The sequence below is a fragment of the Hemicordylus capensis genome, chromosome 1 (assembly GCF_027244095.1).
Source record: "Hemicordylus capensis ecotype Gifberg chromosome 1, rHemCap1.1.pri, whole genome shotgun sequence".
NCBI classification, from domain to species: Eukaryota; Metazoa; Chordata; class Lepidosauria; order Squamata; family Cordylidae; genus Hemicordylus; species Hemicordylus capensis.
This window is the reverse complement of record NC_069657.1, coordinates 138,710,158-138,729,974: the sequence shown is the minus strand read 5'-3', so window position 1 is coordinate 138,729,974 and position 19,817 is coordinate 138,710,158. Positions and strand designations below refer to the sequence as shown.

Below are 19,817 nucleotides of genomic sequence, written 5' to 3'. Positions count from 1 at the left end.
GCACCCACTTCACAGTTGCCTGCCATCAACAAAGGAAGCACAATGAGGGTTTCTGTTTCTCTATTTTCCATACTTGTAAACAAGTCCATTCAAGTCTACTGTCCCTTGTTTGGTGAGATAGTTGCCAAGCTATCAGCTTCTTTATGTATCTACTCAAGAGCTAATTTGTTTCACAAAATGGTACCACATCAACATATTAGATGTATTTTCACATATGACACTAAGAATGACACTTCACTGAGCCTCTCTTGTGCTCTTTGTGGATATATGTGGATGTCATTAATGTGAAACAGAAAGCAGAACAGAGTTATTTTAAATCAAATGTAAAAGCCAGCGTAGATTTTACACTCAAGCTGATTAAGTTGCAGCATATGAAAAGTCATGCTTCTGCATTCCACCCCACTCTAATTTTAAACCAGTTTAATTATTACTGTTTCGCTCCAGAGAACTGGAGCATTGTACTTCTGTCTGGAGGCTAGCACTCTCTGCCAGATAATTCTCAGAACACTGACAAAACCAAATCAAGAATCCTCAGAATTTAGCATTACACAATTGTTGCTCCATTGTGCACAATACTTGTGGTTCAGGGAACAAAATGAAGGAGACTTTGAAGCTCTTCTCATGATCAGTGAGAAGAGCTTTGGGGATAACTGTGAGGAAGGAGGGTTAACCTTTCCTTCCTTGCAGATGATCCTCCATTGGTCTCTGGGCGGGTGGATCACACACCCAGACAAGCAGCAGCTTCCCTGTGGTGCTGTCATGCCTCACTCGGGTGCTCCAGTGGTTGGGCACTGTTGCGCAGTGCCCCACCCCCTGGAGCCCCAATAATTCACACAAGTGCATACTGGGAGCCCCCCTGCCCCCCCCCATGTGCCCACCATGGCTGCAAGCAGCCACGGCAGACATACAATTAAAAAAATGAGGATAAGGCGGGCAGCGGCAGATCGCGCGGCGGTGGCGGGCAGCAGCAGATCGCCGAGTGCGGCGGTGGCGGGCGGCGGCGGATCGCCGAGTGCAGCAGAGCGATGCCAAGGCCTGCCGTCTGGCCCAGCGTCGCTTCCCAACTGTGAGGCACGCCTGCGCAGTTCATTCTATGCCACTTTCATGCCACTTTCATGCCAGTTCATGCCACTTTTTGGCACCCCCAACGTGACCCATGAGAGTGGCGCCCAGGGCACGTGCCCTGCCTGCCCCCCTATCATTACGCCTCTGCCAAGAGTGCTCCATGTGAACTGAGTTTATCCCCTAGAATACATCCCAAAATCCACTGCAATGTGGAAGGGATTCTATGGCAGAAACACAGAGATATCCTGGCAAACACATCAATGTGGGAACGTTCCCTGAAGATACATAGTTTGAAAACCTTGTACCATTACAGCTCAGTTATCATATTAATAGTAGTTATCAATACAATATTTGTGGTAGTTATCAGTGCTGTCAAATCCTTAATATAATAGTAACTAACAAGCACTGTCAAATATGAACTGTCAGAAATCAAATACTGAAATCAAATATAATCTGGACATCAAATACAGACTTCAAATATTTGAGCATTCAGTGAACAACTAGAACATATTTGACACCAACATTCAAAGATAATTTTTAGGAGAAATTTTTGGAATAAATTTCTTTCAGCTCTAACACAGAATCAAAGCTTTTTTTCTTTTCTTTTTTTAAGCACTGGGCAACATTTAGCCTCCTTTCCAAATCAGATTAATACTGACCTAACACAGAGGATTGTTGTTAGTATGGATCAGATTATTTTAAAGCAGCATTGTAAAAATGCTGGAGAATTGGTGAATAATGGCAAGTAAGGTGTTGTGTGTTACTCTTTGCCACAATGGTTAAATGGTAAACCAGGCATAACACAAATCTATATTAAGTGTTCCTAATCCTTTTCAGAGAAACTGACATCTGGTGTGACCTAGATCTAGAACAAGTGTGAATCACATCTTCTTATCTTCACATCTTGTTTCTTCTGTTTGCTACCTCTTTCTTTTTGTGGGAATTGAATGAATGTGTTTTTAGAAAGCTTTAAGTGCATTTTGAAGAAGAAAAAAACCAGTCTACAGGTTTTAACAAAGTCAGAATCATTCCTTTTCTGTTATAAAGTATGTTCTGGACAGCAAATTGAATTATGTAGGAAACTCTGCATTCCTACATACAGAGATGTGCAGCATAACCCTGTGTGTAAAGTAAATCCTAAAGTAAATCCCTGTGTGTAAAGTAAATCCAACTGTGTTCAATGGGATTTACTCCTATGAGAGTGTGAATAGGATTACAGCCCAAATTATGTGGAATTTCTCTCTGTTTTATAGACAATAACCCTCTCAGCTGTTGGTATCTTCATTTCTTTATCATTTTCTATCCTCCCTGCATCATTCATTGTCTTTTTTTCTCTCTCTCTCTATTTGTAATTCTCAGCTTATTTCTCTCACACGTAGCCCGTCCAACTTTGTATCCTTCTCCTACTCTCTCATACACAGAGTCTTTTGTATAATTAAATCTACTCCATACTCATTTCCCAAGCTACTGCAACAATGGGTGTAGCCTTTTGCCTAGTTGGCTACTGAAATCATCCTCAAAGAAAATACAGTGGATTCTATGACTGAGTGAAGGGAAACTCGGGACAAGCGCCAAGTCCAAGACCTTGACAAGGGAAAAGGTACAAATACTTCCAAAACATGCTAGAGGCTGGATTGCATAAAAGCACTGAAAATTCTTCTGTAAAATACTGTTAGAAAAATGCCCATTTTCCAACATTTTCTAATGAAATTAACTGTGAAACAAGCAATTCTTGCCAAATGATGCCACCATGGCAGAACTCAGACTGCTACAACTGAAAGACCTACTCATACAGAAGAGTTGTGTTGGGTTGCAGAGTTGTCTGTAATCAGCCATCCTATCCTGGTATGTGAATTCTAGGCCTTCAGCTTTATACAATCAGCAAAGCCTGCCATGGCAGGTATATTCCCAGATGTTGCTAAGCCTCACTGTCAACTTGAGTTGTGCACTGAAGGCCATTGCACACGTTTGGTGCAACCTAATGGCCATTTCTGGGCTACTTTTCAAAACTCATCATCATGACCATTCTGAGAGCTGGGTCCTCTGAGGATCAACTCTGGCATCCCAGCATGCCAGTAGAATGAAAAATCTCATCTCATTGGGCATCCTCTGATTGACCATGTGGGTCCAGGAAACAGGCCCAGTTCTATTGAAGCATCTACAGTATCTATCTATCTATCATATGTATGTGCATCTCTGTGTGGTGTATGCAATTTAAAACACACCAAATATAAAACAGAGTAAAAAAAATTAAACAATTTCACAGAATAAAAAGTTAAAACAATTTCATAGGATAAAAACAATTAAACAGTTTAAAATTAATTTCAGTTAAAAGCCTGAGAAAACAGGTAGGTGTGTAGCTATAATTGAACGGATGGGTTCAAAGAACGCAGCCCCGCCCCCTGAAGCTCCTGAGGGGCCTCCAGTTCCACCCCTCCATTTGTCTTCAGTATCTCCAAGGGGCCACTGGGGATAGGGGTGAACACAGGACCCCTCGCTTCTAGCTACGCCCCTGGTAGAAATCATTCGATTTCTATACCGCCCTTCCAAAAATGGCTCAGGGCAGTTTACACAGAGAAATAATAAATAAATAAGATGGACCCCTGTCCCCAAAGGGCTCACAATCTAAAAAGAAACATAAGACAGACAACAGCGTCACTGGAGGTACTGTGCTGGGGGTGGATAGCACCAGTTAGAGTTATTATATGGTCCCTTCAGGTTGTCACGGAGATCAGTCGAGCTGCTGCATTCTGTACCAATTATAGCTTTCAAACTATATACTAAGGCAGCCCCGTGCACAGTAGTCAAGCTTGGTCAATACCAGAATGTGCACCTCTTGTTTTAAGGTCATTTACCTCCAGAAATGTTTGTAGCTGGAGCATCGGCCAAAGCTGATAAAAAGCACTCCTGGCCATTGCCTTAACCTGATAAACCAGAGAGTTTTGGATCTAGGAGCACTCCCAAGCTACATACCTGATCTTTCAGGGGGATGTAATCCCACCCAGAACAGGCAGATCTAAACCATCTCTCAAGTCCTGACCCCTGCCATAGTCAGCACCTCCAGCTTATTTGAATTCAGCTTCAGTTTGTTATGCCTTATCCTGCCTATTATCACCTCTAGACAGGCATTTAGGGAAGTTATGCCATGTCCTGATGTTATGGAGAAATAGATCTAAGTGTCATAAGAATATTGATATCAACCTGCACCGGACGTCTTAATGATCTCTCCCAGCAGTTTCATGTTAAGGAGCATTGGAAACGGTATGGAGCCTTAGAGAACTCCATACTTGAATTCTTGCTTTGCGGAGCAGCAGTCTCCAAGCTACACAATCTGGAATCTAGCAGAGAGGTAGGAATGGAACCACTGTAAAATAGTGCCATCCAATCCCACCTCCCTCAGGCAGCCCAGAAGGATAACATGGTGATGGTATCGAAAGCCACCAAAAGATGAAAAAGAATCAGCAGAGTCACATTCCCTCTGTTGATAGCCAGTTGGAGATCATCTATCAGCTCAAAAGCCAGTCTGAAATGGGTCTAGATAATCCTGGTGGTCTGGAGGCCAGGAAAATATGTCCTGGCCTCCAGATATCCCACAATGCATCATACAACGAGTGTGGTGCACTGGGGGAATCCCCCATGAGTCAGGCACTCCAGGCACTCAACTCTGTGTCTGGGTGCAGCCCAAGCACAGACATGACCCCAGCCCTGAGGGTGAGGGCATGCTCATGCCCTCTAACCCCAATTAAGGGTTAGGGTGAAAAGCCGGGCTTGCAGCAGGGACAGCGCTGGGATCGGCCTCAATCCAGGATTCCACACGCAGCCCAACCCAGGTTGGGCTTCCCTAGCCTGAGTTGGGCTGCTTGTGTGCACAGCCTCTATATCTTTTATTGGGCTAGTCTTTATTTGCGCAGAATATTCAAGGTACCTGGAATTCCTCATCAAGTAGAACAACCTTAAAGGTATGCCTGATTAGTATGAGATTTAAATAATAATAAGTTTATGTTCCTTAATGGTGTTTCTTTACTGGAGTTAGGTGGCTTCTGTGTATAGAGAATTTCTCCAGAAATTTTGGAATGTGGAAAAGCATTGGAGTTTGGAGAATATTACACATCCCACCCATCTAGCAGAGGACCTAGCATATCTCTACTTCTGTGTACTGTGTACTGCCTGTGTATGTCAATTACTAATTCATGGTAAACACAAAAAAGAACATTATACCCAGACAGATAAAGAACCAGAGTCAATTACAGTTGCCTAAAGCTCTTTTATCAGTATTGTTCTCTGTATTATTTTTGAATAGGGTTAAACCTCTTGAATAAATGATTGGAAAACTATTGCACAGTACCTTTAGAAAAAATGAGCATGCCAAATCCATTAATTTGGATTAATTATGTAAATTGTGAACTATTTGTGAACTATTTGTTGAAAAGCAGTGTACAAATATTTATTATTATTATTATTATTATTATTATTATTATTATTATTATTATTAATGGAAGATCAATTTAATCAGACTCATTGACTCTTATTTATTTATTATTTCTCTGTGTAAACTGCCCTGAGCCATTTTTTTGAAGGGTTGTATAGAAACTGAATCAATAATAATAATAATAAATTTTATTCTGTATCATAGCACTTTGTCAGACAAGGTGGGTTCTTACAATCACAATGAGCCTGGAAGAAGGGAAATTCCCACAGCATGCATGCTCCCAATTTCCAATTGAAAGAACTTAGAAATGTTTGTTGATGCTGGGTTGGCATCGCACCAACTTGACATTTAACAGAGATCTGTGATCTAGGATTTGATCTAGGGTGGAGAATTTCTTGGGTGGAGCATCTCAGATTGGTGCAGCACTGCCAATATATATTGTAATGGCTTTTATTTTATTTTATTTAGTTCAATTGTGCTTCGTTTATGAGCAGAAAACAAAAAAGCTCATTGTATCAACAGAGAAAGCTCATTGTGTCATTGCACAAAGACTGGTTGTATAGTGAAACCTATTCTGCGGGTTAGTTCTTACAATTAGGATGTCCAATTTATACATTAAGAAAAATCAAAGCTTTCCCCTGAAACATACTAATTCAAGCTACAGGTGGAATGCTTGGATGTTTCAAAAAGGGAAAACAGTTTCTTATACATGGAAAAATGGCATTTCAAGAGGAAAGCTAGGCTGAAACCATCTCTTTGGCATGATAGTTTTCTAAATGTCAGGAATAAAACTTCTGCAGTCCCCTACTTGTAGCTTGAAGCAGTATAATCCAGGAAAAGTGTTGCCACTTTATTAATAATAGAGAGACATTTCTGAACAAGTGGCGTATATGACCACAGCAGCATGAACACCTTGATGAATCTGTTAATTGGCCTGATTTACACAATCATTTGAATCTAGGTTTATTGTGGATTACGAACATTTGCGTGATTGTGTGAAGTTACACCAAGGCAGAAATCTCAGATTCATCTGGGGCCATAAACCACCTTGGCATGATTCACACAATCACACTAATTTCAGCAATCCACATTAAACCTAGATTCAAATGATTGTGTGACTCAGGCCATTGTCTGTCTTATCATTATGTACTACCTTCATTCTTTCTAAATATGTTACATAATCCTTGCCTGCTTCTACCTTCATTTCCCCCTCTAGCTAGCATTTTTGATAGAAATAAACAAATCAGAAAATCCTACAGGCTAGGACAGCAGTGCAGATTTGTTTGACCTCATGGCTGAGAGTTACTGGCTCCATTCGGTATTCCTCCCGGCCAGGCATCATTGCGGGAAATGGTCCTCCATTTCTAGCATACATAGCATTAGAGGCTGGCTTAGGGTTGCCAATTGTCCCTCATTAAGCAGGATGTCCCCCAGGGATGAAATGTTGGATGAAATAGGGACAGTATTTGTCCCTCATCAGGGGCGTAACTACCATTAGGCAAGGGGAGGTGGCTACCTGGGGCCCCCCATGCCTCGAGGGGCCCCCCAGAGGCAAGTCACATGTGAAGTGAGTGTGTGTGTATCAGCGAGGGGCCCATTTTAAAATTTTGTCTCTGGGCCCACTCCAGCCTCGTTACGCCCCTGGATTCAATAGCATATAATTCATTTACATATACAGTATGTCAATGATACTCAGGCTCTTGATTGCCACTACATACACTTCCCAGGCCACCCCCAGCCAGCCCCCCAGAAACTTGTGTCCCTCATTCTGGCAATGAAATGTTGGCAACCCTGGGCTGGGCATATGGAACAGACAAGCCTCTCTTGACTTGCATAGAGGATCTTTTAAGAAGCCAGCTATCTTACGGGAGAGTAGCTTCTTTCTTGTGCCAACCTAGACATAAAAAACAGATTGTAAGGTATTGTAAGCACACGTCATGCCTATGGGATGAGGGCGAGAACTGGCCTCGTGGCACCCTACAAGCTGCATCTGTGGGGATTGCTGGGCTAGCACCAAACCACCGCGGTGGGCTACATGAAGACGTTAGGGTTTCTTCAAGTTGAAGCTGGAAGTCAGCCTGTCTTCACCTTCGAAAGATCAGCGCCAGCCAATGAGAGGGCGTCGCTTTGCCGGGGGAGAGCAAGGATTGGTGGAGGAGCTCTGCTGATTACTGAAGAAACCTCGTCGGTGATTCATGGGGATGCTGAGAACTGGTGGGAGGGAGAGAGGCTGAGGTCCCCCTGGCTGGCGTAGGGATTATATATCATATGAGAGGGAAAAGTCCGCTGATGCTGCCTAGGGGGCACTTCAGAGCAGGCAGCGGAGACGGGAAATTTGCACAAGGTCTGGCAGGCAAAGAGGGGGGAAGACAAAGAGAAGGCAGCTAGCGGGGAGGGCAAGGGGGCTGCGAATCCCATGAATTGAGGCCGGGAGGAAAGGCGCCCTCCTCGCAGCCAGCCCCCTGCAGGATCTGGAGGGAGAGTGGAGGCTGAGCCGATCCGATCGGGCGGACAAAGAAACGCGGGTCGCTCATGGGGAAAGGCGGGGAACAAGGCGAGGAGTGCGCCGAGCGGGAGGCGCACATCCCGGCGTACACCTGGGAGGAGATCCAGAAGCACAATCTGCGCACCGACAAGTGGCTGGTGATCGAGCGGAAGGTGTACAATATCACCCAGTGGGTCAAACGGCATCCCGGGGGGCTGCGCGTGATCAGCCACTACGCCGGCGAAGATGCCACGGTAAGGCGACCACCCCAGCCTGCTTCTTGCCAGGGACAAATGGCTGCTCCTCCCGCCCGGGCGCTGCATGGCGCGCCTTCTTTCTAGCACCTGCTGCTGCTTTGCAGAAGGAAGGAAGGGAATTATGTCGCCTTAGGGCTGAGAAACCTTCAGCGGAGGGTGCGCCTCACAGCGCTGAGGCCAGAGTGGCGGCAGCAGCAGCGACTTGCACCGTGCGAGGAAAGCCGCTGTCGGGCTCCGCTCTATGCTGCTTTTCGTTATGCACGGCAATGCGGGGCAGTAATGCCACGGGCCTGGGTCGAAAAGAGGGCGCTTCCAAGGCTGCCTGCAGCCGAGCAGTGTGTGTGGACGTTGCCACACGCCGCGAGCAGGGGAGCTGCTGTGCCTGCAAGCAGGCCGAACTGCGCTCGCCCCTCGCCCTCTGCTCCAAGTCGGATGCCTCCCTGAGGCGCCGGTTTGCCAGCAGAGAAGCCAACCGCCTTTTCCGCCTCCAGGCAGCTGCTGGCTGCTTTATTTCCACCCGCTTGGCTCCTGATTCAGTAGTAGCGAGCGAGAGAGAAAAGTGGCAGCCAAAGGGAACAAAATCCCGAAGCCGCTGCAGCCGGATTGGTGTCTGCGCTTTCCCAAACCACCTTCTCCAGGAGAGCAGCAGCCAGAGTGCATGCGACCTGGGCGGGGGGGGGGGCGGTTAGGGTTAATCTAAGCCAAGGGAGGTCTCGTTCAGTGCAGGGGCTCCCAACCCTCAGACGTCGCTGGACAACAGCTCCCGTGATCCCCAGCCAGAGGCGAATCTAGGGAAAATAGTGCCTAGGGCAAACACTGAAATTGCGCCCCCTGTCCAAACATATGACACCCATCTTTCAGATAACTTGACCATACTATCAGCTGAAAAATACAAGTCAAGCTCAATAATCTTTTAATATTTCAAAAACTATTTAGCACTGGACATAGCCAGACCAAAAAATGCTGGAAAACTACACATTTCAGGATGCTGGGGCTCATGAAATACCCAAATACTATGTGGAGGTGTACTTGGAAAACTAAACAGAAGTGCCTGTCTAATTCTCTACTATGCACTGTCGCATCACTATTACGTAAGTTTTAAAAATCAATGGAGAATTTGACTTTTCCCAGATACTCTGAAAATAATTAAAGGATATACAGAATAAACTGTGTCACTGCTTAGAATATATTCTAGTATTTCAGAAAGACAGTTAAAATGAGAGAAAGAGAGCAAGAAACTCCCAGTGGGCCTTAATACTAAGGATTTCACACTGATTTAAAGACAAACTCACCATTAATAGCCATATTATTAAGACATCACATTTAACTCACTTATCACAAGAAGCAAAGTAAGAGCAAATGAATACAATCCTAGCTCTTCAGCGTCAGCTCAGTATTCACAAGCCCTGATTCTCTGTACATAGTGGCAATCTGAATATGTGTACAGTGACATATTATATTAAATTTTCTAAAAAATCTTTTTTACCTGTAGACCTTTCGGGGGGGGCTTCCTAAAGGCCATGGGAGGTCTGCAAAGGTTCCCCCTCCCCCTGCTGGCCTCTAGGGCCTCACAGGGACCATTTGAGCATTTGCAGTGGCCATTTTTAAAACTTATTTTTTAAAAATGGCCGCTGAAAACAAAATGGCCACCATGCATGCTCAAATGGCCTCTGCAAGGACTGGCATTGCCTAGGGCAGGCATCCCCAAACTGTGGCCCTCCAGATGTTGCTGAACTACAACTTCCAGCATACCCAGCCACAAAAAATTGTGTCTAGGGATGCTGGGAGTTGTAGTTCAGCAACATCTGGAGGGCCGCAGTTTGGGGATGCCTGGCCTAGGGTCTCACAGAGGCCATTTTAGCATGCACGGTGGCCATTTTGTTTTCGGTGGACATTTTTTAAAAAAAAAATAATTTTAAAAAATGGCGCACCCCTTCAAGTGGCGCCCACGGCACGTGCCCTGCCTGCCCTACCCTAGATATGCCCCTGTCCCCAGCCCCAGTGGCCTCCCCGCGCGGTTGAGACTCTTGAGATGGGATATTGAGAATTGCTGCCAATGCTGAGCTCACTTCGCTGGGCCTAGCAAGAGAGAGGGAACAGGGGCCGGAGAGATTGACCTCTTGCTGAGTACCGTGGTCGGGCTCAAGCCGACTGTGGTGTGTGGAGCTACACTCTCTGATCTTGAAGCCCTTTCTTCAGATTCAGGTTGTGTGGTGTGCTGCCTGGAGGACTCCTTACTCCGTGGCGAAGGGAAGGTGTGCTCAGAAGCACTCTCTGCCCTGCCTCTTGTATTCTGCAGCTGAACCAGTTCTGAGGTTGAGCCCTGGTCAATGAGGATTGATCACACTGGACAATGAGGATCGATGAGCTGGCTCCATTCATTCGAAATGACTGTTCTCATACACATTACTTAGTGGAGCATAGATAGCCATGCTCAGAGGCACTGTCATCATTATTACTGTACTTGTTGTAGGAGGACTTAATTGTCCAAAACAAGCTTGGTGCCCAAAGCGCGTGCACCTCCACTTTCTGTACCAAAGTCCACATTTATTTTTGGTATGTGTGGTGCATATGTATGTATACATGCGTACAGGTGAGGTATATGCACACCCACACACCTGCATTTGAATAATGTGCTGTCATTGATTTATGGTAACATATCTGTGCCTACCAAAAGTAGCTGCATACTTTGGCACATTAAGAGAACATGTTGAATCCACCCTGAGTCTTGGCTCCATTTAAGCCTTGCATGAGCTTCTTAGCAGGTGGAGGCTTCTCTGTATGTGTGCCAGTCACAAAGAATCAGTAAGACTTGCAGCACCCAGCTTTCCAGCAATCTGCCTTGACATCAGGTTTCTGGCTCTCGGGTTACATCTGGCCATCACTCTTAAGGTATTGTTCTCTATATTGTTAAAGGTAAAGTGTGCCAGTGCAGGTGACCACAGAACTGTGGGGTTGTTTTGTTTAGATCTTTTCAAATCACCCAGGACTTCAAACATGAGGGAGAGGGGAAAGGCTTCAGTTGAAGGAAGCAAGTTGGAGCCATTCTTTTTCAAAAGGTTTGTAGAGGCGGTGTCCTCGAACACAGGGCTGGGTGTCCTACCAATGTGCAACTTCAGGTGTAAATCATTATTTTCATTTTGTACTCAGCTTTGATGTCTGAACTGGGAAGCACACTATGATTCTGTTGTTGCTTGGAGTCACAGAGGTTTGCTAAGACACATTTTTTTAAAAAACTGAAGAGACAGCAGAGAGCTGAAGTTTCAAGTCTGCAGCATTTATGGAGCAGCACATTTTAAAAAGCCAGCTTTACTTTCTATGGGCTGTAACTGGGGGTGGGGGGAAGGCAAAGGAACTACTCTTTCAACAAAGGAGGTCCCTTCAAGTAAGGGACATCTGCCAGTCATGTTTTCCCCAAACTATACACTATTTTGCAATCTGATAGATCAGTTTAATCCCCCTCTCCAGCCACTACCATTCTAAGGCTTTACTAGAAACTTATTGACTTTATGCCAGTTGAATTATCATGGCTTTCCCAAAAAATTATGGGAATTTTAGCTTGTTGAGGGTGCCGAGTTCCCCTCTCCAAACTACAGTTCTCAAGTGAGTGGCTAGTCTTAAATACCAGTTTCTGTTTGGGGTGCAGCAGAGCTGTCTGTAAACCACAGTCCTCTTCATACATCAGGTTCCATCCTCAGCATGTGCAGTGAATGTGCAGAATGGTGCCGGGGGGGGGGGGCGGGGGCGGTCACAGGCTCCATCCCCACCACCCGCACTACATGTGCATTTACAACACGTCTGCAACCTGTGTACTTGGGCCACCATGTGATTGGGAACTCTGCTTTTTCAGGGTTCCCAGTTGCATGGAGGGAGCCCTTCGTTTGTGAGTTCATATGCATTGAACATAAGTCTAGTGTGGGTAGAGCCTGCTGCTCCCGACTATATATGAACATTAATCGTACATGCAGAAGATGGTGCTTCAGTTTCCCCTGGCCCCAAAGAGGGCTATTAACAATGGCTTGTCTGCCATTTCCTTTTCCAATTTCACATTAGGTGTGCAGCAGTTTGGGGTCGGGGGGAGAATTACTTTTGCTGAGCCCCGCCACCCCAAGATATTCTCCCCTTCCACTCAGTCAGTCTTTATTGTTACAGTCACTGACCAGAACCAGAAATCAGCAAATAAAAATTTAAAATTAGTTAAGATACAATGTATTAATAACAATAAAATATATATTATAAATTAAATTAAAACAATAAAATTCCCTTATTAATCATGCGCCGACGAGTATTCCACGAGTATTCACCTTCCACTCCTACCTTGGTACAGAGGCTTCTAGTGCTGGGGGTTGGGGGAGGGAGGATGGAGAAGAAGATCCAGCTGTAAGGAAGGCCCAGGAAACAGGCATTGGAATGTACCAATCAAGTGTGCTTGGAGCCAAGGATGAAGATTGGATGATGAGCAGCAGCAGGAGCTTACTAGCAGTGAGGATGCACTGTGAAGTGTGGAGAAAAGGCGTGAGCCTGAAAATGCAACCAGGAGTGTCTCTGGCAAGTTGTATGTAGAAGCATAGCAATTAAGAAGATGCTGCTGATACCCGGCAATAGAACTAGGCAGAAAGGGGTGGGTACTACTGCGTGCTTCAGGAACACCAAAATCTAGTATGGGGGAGAAAAGTGTACCAACGGGGCCAAAATGTCAGAGACTAGCCCTGTTTGAAACTGCAGCTTCATGAAAATTAATTCATGGATTGACTTCAATGGTTTCAGCATAGTTCTAATTTGCAATATATTGTGATGGGACACACTCAAAGGAGGTGACAGACAAATGTGTGGAGTGGATTTGGTTGTGGACACTGGTGGATCCTGCCTTATCACTAGCTTGCCTTTTGGTCTTTTCAAACTCTAGGGCTCTCTGGATTCCCATTTCTCTCACCATTTCTCATGTACACTGTCTGTACATCCACCACAGAGCTGTTGGCCTCATGGGCACATGTGCCATCTTTGTGTTTGTGTGATGGCTTCCCATGTGGTCGGTAGGGACACACAGCAGTAGCACGTTGTTCTTCTAAAGGCATTGTGGGAAAGAACTATTCCTTCTGAAGGCATTTCTAAAGATGATTCCTTCTAACCCTATCCATCCCCAGCACAGTACCTCCAGTTACTGTTGTTGGTGTGTATCTTATGTTTCTTTTTAGATTGTGAGCCCTTTGGGGACAGGGATCCATCTTATTTATGTATTATATCTCTCTGTAAACTGCCCTGAGCCATTTTTGGAAGGGCGGTATAGAAATCAAACTAATAATAATAATAATAATAATAATAATAATAATAATAATAATAATAATAATAATAAAAAATAAGGCTGTGGCAGAAAAAGACCAAAATAATCCCAGTGGTAATTGGCACCCTGGGTGCAGTTCCAAAAGACCTTGAAGAGCACCTCAACACCATAGGGGCTACAGAAATCACCATCACCCAATTACAAAAAGCAGCTTTACTGGGAACAGCCTATATTCTGCAACGATATCTATAACAATTGACAATAAAATTCAGCCATCCCAGGTCCTTGGGAAGGACTCGATGTCTGGATAAAACAAACCAGTCAATAACACCTGTCTGACTGTGTAAACAAGAAATAATAATGGCATTGTGGGAAATGTCTGAATATAACCTTGTTATATTCAGGCTTCAGAAGTCCAAAGTAAATGTATCCCCTCTCAGAGGGGGAAGTTCCAGTTTGCTTGCAGTTTCAACCCATTGATTGCTTCCAGTTTTGCCCTCAGGAGCAATAGAGAACAAGAAGAAGCTTCTTCTTCTGCCCAACAGACCCTGAGATATTTTGAAGATGGCTATCATATCTCCTGTTAATCTTCTCTGCTCCTGGCTAATCACGTCCATCTCTGTTAACTGTTCCTCGTATTATTTGGTTTCCAGATTCCTCACTGCTTTTATTGCCCTCTTCTGAATCTATTTCAGGGTATTAATGGCCTCCTTTGGGGCCCAGAATACACAGGATTTCAAGAGAGGTCTGCAGTAGGGATGTGCACAAAACTGATTTTGCATTCTGTTTTGAGCTAGAAATTAAACACAAACCGGCTGAAACGTTTCGTCAAAATAGCAGCTGAGCCGGCTGTTTGATCAGAACAAACTCCAAACATTTCGAGTGTTTCAGCCATAGGGAACAATGAGGAACTCAAAACACCCCATTGTTCCTCATGGGTAGCTTCTAGGGACACTAAAGTGTAAACTGCCCTGAGCCATTTTTGGAAGGGTGGTATAGAAATCGAATGAATGAATGAATGAATGAATGATAAAGTGGGTAGAGTGGTGCTACCTACCATTCAGCTCACAAAAGAAATGGGCAACCCATTTATTTTGTGGGTTGGGTACAGGGGTACTGCTAACCTTTAACCTTTCCCCAAAATTTAACCTTTCCCCCAAACTCCCATAGGATCCTATGGGGGTTTTGGGGAAAGTTACAAATTTGTTAAAAGTCACTTGCTTGCCTGTTTCTTTTGTGGGGTGGGTGCAGAGGTGCAGCTAGGACCCTGGACTTAATGGGCTAATGCTCCCCCCTTCCCCTGCAAGATAAGAATCCTCACCCCCCCCCCCACTCTCACGCATGCATATACACACACGTACACACACATCTGGTTAATTACTTCTTTGAAGACCCTCTGGGATATGCACAGAAGACATTATGAAAGCACCTGCAGAATAAACAAAGTGTAGCAAACAGGGTCTCAGAGGACATTTGTTTCCTGCTTTTACACCAGCTATTTAGTCTTTGGAGCACCTTTCAATATAGATAATTAATTAAGCAGATAACAAGAAAAATCAAAGATGTAATGAAGTTATATGAGCTGGGGAATAAGCAAGAACTTTTTATTCCCTTCTGCCTTTAGCCTCTTTTATCTAAACTTCATTGTGGCCTTGAAACTTATATCCCATCATACTATTATATCATTGTATATGATACCATAATATACTACAGGAAACATGAATAGTTCAGTCCCCAAGTTTTTGTGAAAACAGAGGCATTAACCATAATTGTTCCTGCCAATATTTAAATAGAAGTGACACACTTCTATTCGATCCAAATTGTGAATGGACACTCCAGCCACACACAACTCTGTCTGGAGCAGCAGGAGTAGAAAGCAAATGTGGGGGAAAGAAACGCAGCACAAGCACTAAGAAATGCAGGGGGTAAGGGGAAGAAACCCAGTGGCGGCAGGAACCAGCACACAGCCATGGGAATCAAGGAACAATCTCTTCCCATCCCCATTCCCCAGCCAATGTGCAGCCTTCCAGCCACCACCACAGATTTTCCTTCCCCACCCCCCATCGAAGTAGTGGCATTCTTCACCATTTGCTGGGGCTGGACTCTGGAAGGAACCAGCCAGGCCCCAGCAAGGACGGTGTGGCAGGGGGGACATGGAGGCTATGGAAAATGGCCAGCCATGCTGCCATTTGGAGGAGCTCAGGCTTCACACAGCCCCGGCCATGAGTTGAGGTATGGGGGTTGCGGGGAGAGGTGTAGCCCCACAGTTTGGTTGTGCTTGACTGCCCAGCACAGCACAGCACAGGCCAGCAGTGGGCGGCTGCACAGCCTCCTGCCTGGGATATAAACCTGAAGATTTGTGGGGCCCAGGGGCTATGGGGGACCGGACTTGAGTCCAGAAGTCTTCAGGGAAAGGCGCTTCTGGTTGCATGGTAGGTAGCACCCATCATGCCAACCACACAACCCACTTCTGTGTCCCTAGGAGTTACCCATGGGAAACAATGAGGTGTTTCAAGTTTCCCCATTGTTCCCTATGGCCAGAACAAGCTGCACACACACAAGTTTTGCATTGCAATTTGCAATGCATTTTGCAACCCTGCCTTGAAAAACACTGCAAATTAGAAGCATACAGTAAAAGGGAATCTTTCCCTCCCAACACAGAATACACATTTCAAACACAGTCCAAAACTGGCCAAAAAAAGGACTAACTGACCCAGGATCCACTGTTAGCCACAGTGCCTGCACTGCAGTAACTTCATTGGCACAAGTTATTCTCTCACACACTCTCTCACTCCTTGCTTCCTAGCATTACATCAGCTGCCACAGCAGAACCCTTACTTAGCAGCAAGCATAGCCATAAGCTCAACTAGAGCAACTCAGCCACATTTTGACTACTCATTACACCTTGCAATGCAGATTGCAGAGCAGACCAGAGCAGAGAGTGAAGCACAAGTTAGTCTCAAGGCCAAACACTGAGCTCATCATAACAATCACCAAGAAATATTACAGAGAGAGAGCTGCCACTGTCCATTTCTCGCCACAACACTATCTCTCAGACCAGCCCAATCACAACTCAGGGAAGGAAGGCACACAAGTCCTGCCTTTTGTGAGCATTGTGTGACCCAACAGCAAGCCCCTACAACTTCTCTCACCCAATCTTTAACTCTCCTTACTAGCCATCCTGCCATCTTTTTTTGGAGGTGGTTTGTTTTTTTAAAAAAAAACGGGAGTGCTGTGTGCTGATCTGCACTTCTCTCAAGAGGAGGAGGAGGAGGAGGAAGGCTAGACATCATATAGCCAGTATTTTGGCAGGGAATATCCTGAAGGGCATGCCCACACAGCAGTTGAGAACATCCCTGGTACAGTGCAAGATTGCAGGAATGCCTCCTCTTCCCCCACCTCCAATCCTCCTGCAGTGATGGTAGGAATCCAGTCACATGGACTATAAGCCTGCCCTGGTCCTTCATGGGAAGGTGGGGGGATCAGGGGGAAAATGAAGTCTTTGGGGCATGTTTCTATGGGAGTTGGTCACACTTCATGAACACTGCCTAAATATGCCCTAAAATCATATTACCCTGTCAGGAGCTGCCATGACTAGGATTGGGAACCCAAGGCTCTGCATATCTGCTCTGTGTGGTGAGCTGTCAAGTGTGCCCTTGGGCAATGAAAGGGTCCCAAGTCCTGGAGTGTTTCCACAAATCTAGGCTGGCCATTGGCTTTCCACAGCAGGAAGGTCTTAAAAGGCTTCCTGTTCAGGCTGGAACTTCGCCTGTGCAATCATCATCTTCTCTGGCTCACTCAGACCCTGCAGCTCAAACCACCAGACCCGCTCCTCCCTCCCCTCTTCTACTCCTGGATCCCACTTGACAGCTGCTTACGGCTTAGCCTTCAACAGAATTAGCAACTCACAGCTATGGAGGGCACTGGGAGGATAAGGAGGATTTGGGATTCAAAATGGCTGTGGGGCAAAAGCATTTCCGCCCATCCACTCCCACAATTTCATAGAACCATAAGGCAGGGTATGCACACATCGAGTCATCGCTTGATGACTGCAGCTTCAGGTGGTGAGTGACACACATATATGTGAATCACACATATATGTGAATCACACATATATGTGAATCACACATATGTGAATATTTCAATCAAACATTGTAGACAGAATGTTCACATTGCCTCAAATATTACCTCAAGCACCATTGTTTTTAATAGTAAGTTCACACATTTAGCTGACAATTATCAAGGGACATAAATGGGCATATGAACTGGCCTACATGACCCAAATATCACTTGATTACCACTACCAGCTCCATTCTCATGTAGAACTTCTCACACATTAACCCACATCTTCTTAACCCTTCTCCTTCATTCAATTCGTACATCCAGATTAAGCAACATCAACCAGAATTGAAAGCTATTTTCATGGCCGGCGGGGCAAGGTAGGCAGGGGACAGGCAGGGATGGACCTACCTTTCCCCCAGACGATCCATGACATCTCCGTTGGTTCTCCACCATGTACCCGCATGATCTGTGCTGCAAAGGGCAGCGCAGATCTCTGGAAGCTGGGACCCGTTATCCTGGCCTCCAGGAATCTCAATCTGATTAGCGTGGTGCATTGGAGGATTCCCCTGGGGAGTCAGGCACACAAGGCACCCAACTCTGTGTATATCCAGGCTGCATGCAGCCTGAGCATACACACAACCGCTTGCACCCTTTAACCGAGGCAAAACCCCAAGTACAAAAGCCAGGCTTGCAGGGGAGGCAGAGTGGGATTAGGCTCGATCTCCGTGCTGCACATGAGCAGCCCTCCCCAGAAAGGGCTTCCCTAACCGGGGTGGGGCTGCTCATGCACATAGCCTTTAAGATTCATGTGCACTAAAAAGTGAGGGTCCATCAGTCTGCATGGTTAGCACTACAAACAGTCCATAAGTTTCAAATGCATTAGCCAACTCACAGACTATGTGAAACAGTAAACACTATTTGAACAAGATCACTAATTTCAGTCAGAGAGGCACAGTTTATGTCCATGTGGCAGATCCATCACTGAAAGCAAGCTAATGTTAGTAGTAAAGACAATGGTCTTTCTCTTCCACGGCAGGACTGCACACTAGCAACTTAAGATTTGACATCAGGTCAAGTTCTCCATATAAGGGAGGTGCAAGTTGACTTCTTCTTGGCTGCAAAATGTTCCTTCAGAATCTTACTGAGGGAGGGGATTTTTGAGGGAGGGGATTAGTGAGCATCCATTGAAAAAGTATCTACTGTTTCTCTTTGAAGAAACAAAAATACAGACAACACCTATTGCAAATGTCACAATTATTAATTGTAAAAGCCCCTAGTATATTAAACCATTTATATCCAAATTTGGGTCTTGTCATCTTACCCATAAAACCTTATCATTCAGGTTTCCGCTCTTTCCCTGGGCTAAGCCACACATTTTCATAGTTCGCTTTCACTCTAGATTAGTTCCTAATGCTCTCTCTGTAGCTTTTTCTATCGCTTCCTTCTTCTCCCCTTTTCTGATCCTTTTCCCATAGAAAGTGAAGCTGCTGAAACTAACCTTTTTCTTACAATAGACTTCTCTCTTTTCCATAAGCAAAGCAGACAATACAGACAGTTTTAGGACTCTTTGTTAAAAAAAAAAAAGGTTCCTATGAACTAATCCAACTTATCATCTTTGGCTGCATTCTTACAATCGCAATGATCCAGGTTAAAAAGTTAATCAGAATCAGCAAGTCCCACAGAGCTGATTCAATACTAGTTACCTATGCTGGTTGACCAGAGTGGTTTGGATTGTCCTGGAATTCTGTATTCTCACAATCAGCTCCATGGAGCTCACTGACCCTGGTTAACTTTTTAATCAAGATCCTTGTGATTGTAGGAATGCAGCCAAAGATGACAGGTTGGATCAGTTCCTAGGAACAGACACACACAAAAATAGAATTCCTGGCTCTGCCACTCACCCACTATTGATGGTGAGAATATCATGTCTCTAAGTCTACAACTTTGTTTGCTTATCTGCAAAGAATATTGTGGGGAGCTGGGGATTTATATAATTAGTGCCTGTAAATGTTTGGGGAATCTGTAAATGGAAGGAGTATTGTTTGTTTTTCCTTCCTACAGTAGCTCAGTGAACATCATGTTAATTGGTATCATTATGTGCCTGCCGAGTAAAGGTCTAGAGCTACAGGCTGGCACTGGTTGTTTTGGCTAGGTTAGTGTGACATGAACACTTTCTGGATCTCTGAAGCCAACAAAATCATTCTAAATTTACCCAACTCAACAAATAAGCCATTACTT

The 19,817-nt window shown here is 45.0% G+C and overlaps 1 protein-coding gene across 1 annotated transcript in view; it reads left to right on the top strand.

The window, feature by feature from the left end:
- Window positions 1–7,681: 7,681 nt before the first annotated feature.
- The window catches only part of LOC128339343 (acyl-CoA 6-desaturase-like), a 56,467-nt gene continuing 44,331 nt past the window's right edge, over window positions 7,682–19,817 (top strand). Inside the window, exon 1 of the mRNA XM_053283075.1 lies at window positions 7,682–8,233. Within this exon, the coding sequence (XP_053139050.1) occupies window positions 8,027–8,233 (207 nt within the window). The 5' untranslated portion in view covers window positions 7,682–8,026. The remainder of the gene's footprint in view (window positions 8,234–19,817) is intronic.